Source organism: Pteronotus mesoamericanus, unplaced genomic scaffold (assembly GCF_021234165.1).
Source record: "Pteronotus mesoamericanus isolate MK-2021 breed Mesoamerican mustached bat unplaced genomic scaffold, CSHL_Meso_final scaffold_167, whole genome shotgun sequence".
In the NCBI taxonomy this organism is placed as follows: Eukaryota; Metazoa; Chordata; class Mammalia; order Chiroptera; family Mormoopidae; genus Pteronotus; species Pteronotus mesoamericanus.
In genome coordinates this window covers 3,259,078-3,267,572 of record NW_026555308.1, presented here as the reverse complement: position 1 = coordinate 3,267,572, position 8,495 = coordinate 3,259,078, and the positions used below count along the sequence as shown (strand labels likewise).

General features: G+C 51.6%; 1 protein-coding gene across 1 annotated transcript; it reads left to right on the top strand.

Annotated features, from left to right (window-relative positions):
- The first annotated feature begins 455 nt into the window (after positions 1 to 455).
- PAM16 (presequence translocase associated motor 16) lies at positions 456 to 8,002 on the top strand. Its single transcript, XM_054589522.1, has 5 exons — positions 456 to 545; positions 5,936 to 6,020; positions 6,780 to 6,916; positions 7,329 to 7,394; positions 7,825 to 8,002. The coding sequence occupies exons 1-5, from the start codon at positions 543 to 545 to the stop codon at positions 7,909 to 7,911; spliced, it is 378 nt and encodes a 125-aa protein (XP_054445497.1). The 5' UTR covers positions 456 to 542; the 3' UTR covers positions 7,912 to 8,002.
- Positions 8,003 to 8,495: the final 493 nt, after the last annotated feature.

Sequence of the window (8,495 nt, the reverse complement as noted above, 5' to 3'; positions counted from 1 at the left end):
GGTGGGCCTCATTGAGAGGGTGACGTTTGAGCAAAGACTTGGAGAAGCGAATGAGTCCTCCTTCCTAGAAAGTAGGAACCTGGAATGAAGCCTATTTTGAAGTTTTTTTAAATATTTGTGAGAATTTGTTACCACACTGCTTATGTTCGTGGTGTGTTGTATGCTTACTGCATATGTTTTAGTTCTACACATTTTGGCAAAATCAAGAGAAGAAATTGCCCCTCATCTGACAGATTTCTTCAGCGGCACGAAGCGCAGCAGGTTAAGCACAAGGGCCAGCGTGGTTCCTGGAACCGCCCATCACCCGCCCCTGCTTGTCTTCAGAGCCAGAGCCTGAGACAGGACTCGCCTCCAACTCCGCCTACGTTTTTACGTAACCATCGACACTCCGCCTCCCGTGGGTCGAGGCCTTGCGCATGCCCAGCGCGGCGTCGCGCACGCGCTTCGGCAGCTTCCCTTGACCTTTGACCCTCCGGCCGCCCTTGAGCTCGGGCTGGGGGCCTGGAAGCCAAAGCCCGTGCTCCCGAGGCAGAGCGGCCGCCATGGTGAGGCCTGAGTCTGGGGCTGCCTGGGAAAGGGGAGGCCATTTCGGGCCCTGGGCGGGGGCGTCTAGTTCCAGCCGGGCTGTGGGCGTCGCGTTCCACTTAGGTTCCCGGCGGGAAGAGGGGCCGAGGACGTACCTAGGCGGGCCCTGGCGGCCTCGGAGTCGGGGAGAGCCGGCTGGAAGGAAAATGCCCAGCAGATGCGATTGCCACGTGCAGCAGCCCATGTGCGAGCTGCCTGAGGTGAAGCCTAGCCCGGCACACGAGCCCCAGCTCTGTCCCGGGGCTGGTTGATGGTGTCGCCCTATTATTGTCCCCATTTTAAAGCTGGAGTAACGGGCTCAGAGACTTTACCAGTAAAATGTCAGAACTGGCTGACAGGCTGTGCGACACTGAGAACTGAGGGTTTCTGCGGTACCGTTGACACCTAGAGCCAGTCCACAGACCTGGGCCACGCTGGCTGCATCAGGTCACTAAAAATGCAGTGTCCTTAGCTCTACGCCTGGAGGTTCTGTATATATAAATTCCCCAAGTGATTGCTTCGGGGTTTGAGCAGCCACTTCTTAACCGACAGTGATAAGGATAACAAAAGAGCTTCGGCTTTATGAAGATATTTACTTAATTCTTATGAAGTCAGTGTTCTCGCTGTCCCCATTTCACAGAGAAGGAACCTGAAGCTCTGAGTTAGACTCTTCCAAAGTCGCAAGTGTCAGCGACGTGTTGAGTCCAGCTCCTTCTGCGCCTTGACTCCACGTTTCCCACCACGCTATTTCTGCCTTGTAGTAGTCACTGCCATTTGTTGAGGTCTTATAATAAGCCCTCATTGAGTGGATCCTTCACACCCACTCCCACAAGTAACTCTGAACTGCCCTGAAGGTTGAGTTAAGATGTGGCTGTGGAGGAGTTTGTACTCTATAGGAGAAGACAGGTCAGTCCGTAAATAAGACAAGATGACAATACATTGATAGGAAAATAAAGTGCTATGAGAAGGTAGAAATATGAGGAGTCTAGGAAGATTTCACTGGGGAATGGGGTGACATGACTAAGTCTTGGGGGATGTTGGGTTTTGACAGTATCAAAGTAGAAGGGAGGATATTCAGGGTTAAGGGGTATGGAGTTTTTTTGGGATGTGGGTGATGAAAATGTTCTGAAAGTAGTGGTGATAGTTGAACAGCTCTGTGAATACACTAAAAAGCGCTGAATTGCATGCTTTTGAAAAGTGACCTGTATGGTGTGTGAATTCAGAGCTGCAGAGATTTCAGGTAAAGAGGTAGGGAAGCCCTGGCTGGTGTGGCGAAGCAAAAGGTTGCTGGTTTGATTCCCAGTCAGGGCACATGCCTGGATTGTGGGCCAAGTTCCTAGTTGGAGGTGTGCAAGAGGCAAGGGATCGATGTTTCTCTCACACATTGATGTTTCTGTGTTTCTCTCCCTTTCTCCTTCCCTTCCCTGCTCTCTAAAAGTAAATAAAAGCTTAGAAAAGAAAAAGAAGTAGGGCAGCTGATCTAGGTGTAAACAGATGGTGGAGAGAGGTGGGGGAAGAAGAAACCAGATAAGCCATTTGTAGCTGGACAGAGCTGGAGAGTGGACTGAATTTGCAGGCTGTGGTGGTGGAGAATTGTGTGTATTTTGGGGGAATGGCCAGAACTCTCCTTCAGCAGAGGGAGTGGGAAGCATTTGGAAATCTTGTCTGGGTGCTTAGGTATTATGAGACTTCAGTTTGGCCAATGCAGAGCTGATGGCAATTTGGTTAAGTGTCATATTCATTCAAATAGATATTAGGCACCTGCTACATGAACCACAGGTTGGGCCTGCACATACCATGGCAGCTATGACAGTTGTCCTGACCTCTCTCCTGCCTAGTTTTGATACCAGCAGCTGTTTGCAGGGCTCCTGCATGAACAGAGTCCCCTTCGTATCTCCGTGAGCCCCTGAGAGAAGGGGTTGAATCCCAGTGGCTGTCTATGCCCACCAGCCAGAGGGCTTGGAACTGTGCCTTGAAGGAAGCATTGCGCATTGGTTTGTCTGAAAGCCAGGCTCCTTTCTTGATGCAATTGAGGTAGGATAAACCACATTCCTGAGTGCTCCCCAACCTCCATGCTACTGTCCTCCTTTCAACTAGCTGTGGGGCTGTGATCTTACTTTAGGCCACAGTACTCCCCATATGAGAAAGCATGTGTGCTGTCCACAGTGGGTCCCTGGCTCGGAGTCCTGTGGCTCTGACCTCTGCTCCTTGACTGTCACCTTGGGCTGAAGTTGGATACTGTGTCAGCCAGTTGCTCCAGCCCAGGGTCTTCTGGCCCAAGTGTCACTCTGTGGACGATGAGATGTTTTAGAGCTTTCTAGGAGAGGCCTTAGCCAGTGGCTGTGTTCATCATCTGTGCCGGGTACAGCTGGCAGAGCTCTGCGCCCCATGGATCCTCAGCTCTGAGCATAGTTGACTCACAACTGATGCTCAGCAGGTATCTGGGTACTGAATAGATGGATGACAGGCTTGGCCGCACCGCTGACCTCGAGGCCATTCAACATCAAATAGGATCTGGTCAGGAAGCAGAGGCTGCTGTTGAGCTGCTCTGGACCTGCCACTCTCTGTCTGTCCTCTTGGTCTTAAGTGCATTGCCTTCTGAGGGCCTTATAGCTCTCCTGTGAGCAGGATATTGTCCTCCCCACTTTGCAAATAAGAAAACTGAAATTCAAAGAGGTTAAGTAATTTGCCCAAGACTACACAGCTAACAAGAAGCAAAGCTGGGATTCCAGATTATGTCAGCCCAGTTCTAAAGCAGCATTCTCTTTTACACTGCTTCTGAGATCCCTGGGAATGTGGCCCAGCTTTTTGCAGCCTCCTCCCTTCAGTAATCAGAGGATCTATCAAATGAGCTGCTTTATTAGGAGAAGCTTTGTTATTCTATAGTGACTAGCCACTGTCAAGTCTTGTGGAACAAAGAATAGTAATAAATGAAAACCAACATTTATTGAGCACATACTGGGTCACCAGGCTCTGTGCCAGGCACTTTGCAAATATTACCTCATTTAATCCTTATGGCAGCCCCATTGTTGGTGAGGGAGGAACCCACAGCTCAGGGAGGTTGAGAACTTGTCCAGGGCACACAGCTGGGATTTGCATACAGGTGATCCCAAAGCTTGCGTATATAACCACTACACCATACTGCCTCCCCTGGGAGATGACTCTCACAGGAACCTTGGTAACCTCAATGGGCAGCTCCCTTGGCCAGCGGGTGGCCTCTAAAATTTTGCAGGCCAGCCCAGCCTTCCCCGTAGCCACGGAGCTCTGGCAACGGGAACCATGGGCCCACCATGCCACTTTGGTTTTAAGCCTACAGGGGATGGTTGAGGGTGTTGTCCAGTCACAGCTTTGTTCTTAACATTTATTATTTAGCAACAGTTACCATGCTGGACAAAGAGGTAAACCGATGAGTACAAAGTGGTACAATGGGTTTGCACTCAGTTGTGTGGCGGCAGAGGAAGGTGAGTTCTGAAGTTTGAGGGCATTCCAGGCCAACAGAACCCTCTGAAGTCACCTAGTGGCCTGTCAGTCTCTGTCACTCACACAGGACCAGCAGTTTATCTCAAAGGCTCCTGTCCCATTTGAGAGTGGCTTTAGGTGAGGCTGAGAGTCAGGTGACGCTTCCCAATCAGCAGTGTGTCCATTATTTGTCCTTACGCCTGCAAGACAGCCCTGCTTCTCTTCTTTGAGCTTTGGTTTCTGGTGTGAAATACTGGACTTAGGAAATTCCTACCCACTTGTGAAGTCCAAACCCTGTTCCATTTATTACAGTAATTCCTGACAATGGCCCAGAATCATGTCCTGCCCCAACCATTAGAGAAGGCCGGGTTTGTTGGAGGGCAAACAAAGCCAGTTCTGTAGTGTGGATTCCACTGGAATCTGAAAAGACCCTGTTTGGCCTCTAGGTTGGGTTCTTGCTCCTTGTCAGGTTATTTTGTTGCCCTCCCTGCAGACCTAGGCCCCTGTGTGAAGTGGGCAGCCTAGGGATGCCATGGCTTATAGCATTGGCTTGGGGATTCCTACCCACCTTCCCCTGAGTACTAGTTGTGTGTCCTTGGGCTGGTCGCTGAACAGCTCTGTACCTCAGTGCCTTTTTTTTTTTTGTATTTTTTTTTGTGCCTCAGTGTCTTGAGTTGTTGGGATTAAATAGCACAGTAAATGTTTTTTTGGCATACTTGCTAGCATCCTGGTTCAGTTGATACTTGTTGACTGATAGGAAATCTAATGATAGAAAAGTACAAAGAACAAGGGAAACCACTTGGATGTGCTCCATTCGTCCTTTTTGTACCCAAGTTTGTACCATCTCATACACATGGTCATTTTCACATGTGCTGGCTATATGTGATCTCTTCACAGTAAGATCTGCACATTGCCCACCTCAACCTCCTTCCTGGTCTCTAACTGAAAGTTCCCTAAGCAGGTCCTGGCTGCTACTCAGACATTTCTTATGCTTTCTCCCAGTTTTGACTCCCTCTGGCCCCTCTGCCTAGTGTTCCTGTCATAATTCTACCAGCCCTTCAAAACCCATCCCAGTAAAAATGCTATTGTCTTCCAGTGCATCCATCTCATTCCTGGATTTCTGTCCATCGCCTCTCCATGCCTCTGGTCACACACTTAATGAGACTTCCTGCTTGACTCTGGTGCATGGAACCATGTAGTCTTGGAGTAGGAAGCTGCTGTGTGGTGCTGCTGTGCGTGGATGATTTCCCTGTGAGGCCTGGTGGGTGCGGGAGCTTAAGGGCAGGGGCCAGTGTATCTTTGTAGTCTGAGTGCTGCCTCTCAGCAAGTGCATGAATGAATGAGCCAGTGGCGGAACAGGTGACCAGTCCTGCTCTTCCTCACCATTTGGTCCTCGATGTGTTTGTCTAAATGCCTGCCTTGTGGGCGTTTCATTCTTGGACAGTACAAAGTGTTTTGCTATTTTGTCGTGTTGAATGGAGCACACTTTAGTGTTGGGAGAATTAGAGTGTCTCTGAGTTTCCTCACCAGTAAAAAGAAGGTTGGACCAGCCCATCTCAGCAGCACAGAAAGCGCCCTTGTTGGCCCTGATGGCAAACTGAGTGGTGAATCTGGGACTGGCCCCTGGTTCTGGCTCCAGGCCACAGTATTACTCCTGAAGCCAGTGTCCTGCAGCCATTAGCCTTGACTCCTGTCTGTTTCTGCGGACTCAGTCAGGTTTATGCACTTACCTGTTATCTCATGAGCACCTGAAGCCACCCAAAACAGCTTTTCATTAGAATAGGTGGCCTGTGGCTGCTACTCTGTGCTTTATTACCTCAGCTCTCCAGAGGCCTTACCACTCTGCAGCCATTTCCAGGGTACCGTCTCTAGGGGCTTCAGCCTGCTAACCAGGTGCCTGCTTTGCCCACAGGCCAAGTACCTGGCCCAGATCATTGTGATGGGGGTACAGGTGGTGGGCAGGGCCTTTGCCCGGGCCCTGCGCCAGGAGTTTGCAGGTAAGCTTGGCCCCTGTTTCCCCCTGGGGAGGAAGCTCCCATTGCTGTGGGCCCCTCATGCTGGGCCAGTTGTGAATGTAGTAACTCTCTGTGAGCTGAGGTTCTGGTGGCTTGGGTGGCCTGGGGCACTTCCCGTGGTGTGGGAGCAGTACTGGACCCTGGGACATTCACGTAGAAGAGAGTCCTAGGCAGGAGCTGGCTGCTTTTAAGGCAGAGTCCAGTAGTTATAGCACAGACTAATTGGCCTGCAAAACCTAAAATACTTATTCTCTGGCTCTGTAAGAAAAAGTGTACTGGCTTCTGAATCTAGGGCCATTGAAAGGGAAATGATCACCCAAGGCAGCCTGCTTTTGTGGCCCAGGTAACTGGTGGGCAGCAAGTCTTGACAGAGCTATTGCTGTCTTCCCTGGCCCACAACTTCACTCTGCTTCCCTTAGTAGCCTGAAGATCCCCAGCTTTCTCTGTTGATGAGGGGGCAGTGGAGATAAGAGGGACAGGGTAATATTGTGGTCTAGGCTAGGGACTGGGCTCCAGGTTTGGTGACCAGACCCTGCCCACTAGTGTAGCAAATCTGTCCTTCACTATGCCCCCCAGACTCCCCCTCCAGAAAAACCATTCCTGGAGAAATACCCTCTGGCCATTTGTTGCCTCCGCGTGTCTCTTTTGGCATGCCACCTGGCAGGGGTGAGCTACCCACATGGAAGGCCAGGGGAGCTCAGGGCTGCCGAGGGCCGAGCACTAACCTGCACATTCACACAGCCAGCCGGGCCGCAGCTGATGCCCGGGGACGTGCTGGACACCAGTCTGCAGCTGCCTCTAACCTCTCTGGCCTCAGTCTCCAGGAGGCACAGCAGATCCTCAATGTCTCCAAGCTGAACCCCAAGGAAATCCAGAAGGTGAGGCTACTGGGCTGGCTCTGAGACAAGCAGACCAGAAGTAGGGGGCGGGTCAGCAGTATAGGGAAGAGTAAAGGAGGTCTGGCAGGAAGGAGGACAGGGGTAGAGGATTTGGCTGCAGCCAGCTGGGACTCCAACTTTTGGGAGCCAGTGTCCCTTGTTAGTTTGTAGGCCCAAGGCAGGCAGTAGCAGAGGCATAGGGCGGTTGGTGATAGCAGCCAAACCCCTCCCTCCGTGGGTATCTGTCCCCCTCTCTGCCCCTTAGAAGTTGCAGCAGCTTCCTGTGTAGAGTTTCAGGCACACAGGGTGGAGGGGTCGAGCCCTTTTGTTTTCCTTCTTTGTCATCTCCTAGCTTCCCCTGCCTCTGTAACTCAGAGACTGCACACCTCTCACCATCTCCCCTCCTCTGCAGAACTACGAACACCTATTCAAGGTGAACGATAAATCTGTGGGCGGCTCCTTCTACCTGCAGTCAAAGGTGAGTGGTTTTTGCTGCAGGGAGGACAGCAAGCTATGTTCCTGGCACTGGAACTTGGTAGGTAGAAAGGTGTGTGGGCCTTTTCCTCGTGCCCCAACCTCAGGGAGGACCCTTAAAACTGTCACTCCTCCTGGCTTTCTCAGCTGTCAGGCTCTGTCAGCCTAGGCCCTGTATCATCTTAAAAAGCAAACCTCCCAACAGCCATGGCTTTGAGGAAAAAGGACCACGGCTGGTGGGTTGCTAGAAGCAGCTCAGATCCCAGATGAAAGTCCACATGTGCCCTGGGCTCTATTTGCCTCAAGGGGAAGCTCCCAGAGCAGCCTTCTCACCCCGGGCATTAGACCTGCCCACTGCCATCCAGGACTCCCAGTTGGAATTGGACCATCTTTTGCAGGCCGCTCTACCTAGCTGTTTGTAACTCCTTCCCCAGGTGGTCCGAGCGAAGGAGCGCCTTGAGGAAGAACTCCGAATCCAGGCCCAGGAGGACAGAGAGAAAGATCAGAGGCCCCAAACGTGACCACTTGGCTCTTCCCACCCCACTCTGCCCGCCACCTCTAATTTATAGTTCGGTAATAAATGTCTTTTCCACATTTCTCAAGTGTGCACATCCAGATCCCAGAAGGCACACTGCTCTTCCTGCCAGCCGTGGTCTGATGAGGGGTAGGGTAGGGGGGTCAAGGTGGGTAAGTTTGGCGAGAAGCGCGCCAGCCCTCCTGGCCCTGCCCACCCATGGCCCCTTCTGCCTGGACATAGCCTCTCCTATAACATCACCATCCTCTGGTCAACCCCTTCCCTTCCAGCTGGGGGACACAGCCCTGGGACCTCTTACTCTGTCACAGACTGCCTCTTACAGCTGGGTTTGACTCTTAACATCTCAGTAATTTAGGTAAAATGCTCCTTAGATGGCTGGGGAAGAGAAGCTTCTCATTGCACCAAGGCCAGGAAGCTAGGTCTTCCCAAGAGGTAAACCACTCACCCAAGTCACAATAGGCAATGGCAGGACAAGGACCTGTCTATGAGCTTCACTCCTGTTCCTTTACTACCTGCCCCCTCCCACCATTCCCTTCTCTTCCCACTCCCAGTGGCAGGTTGAGAGGTGGT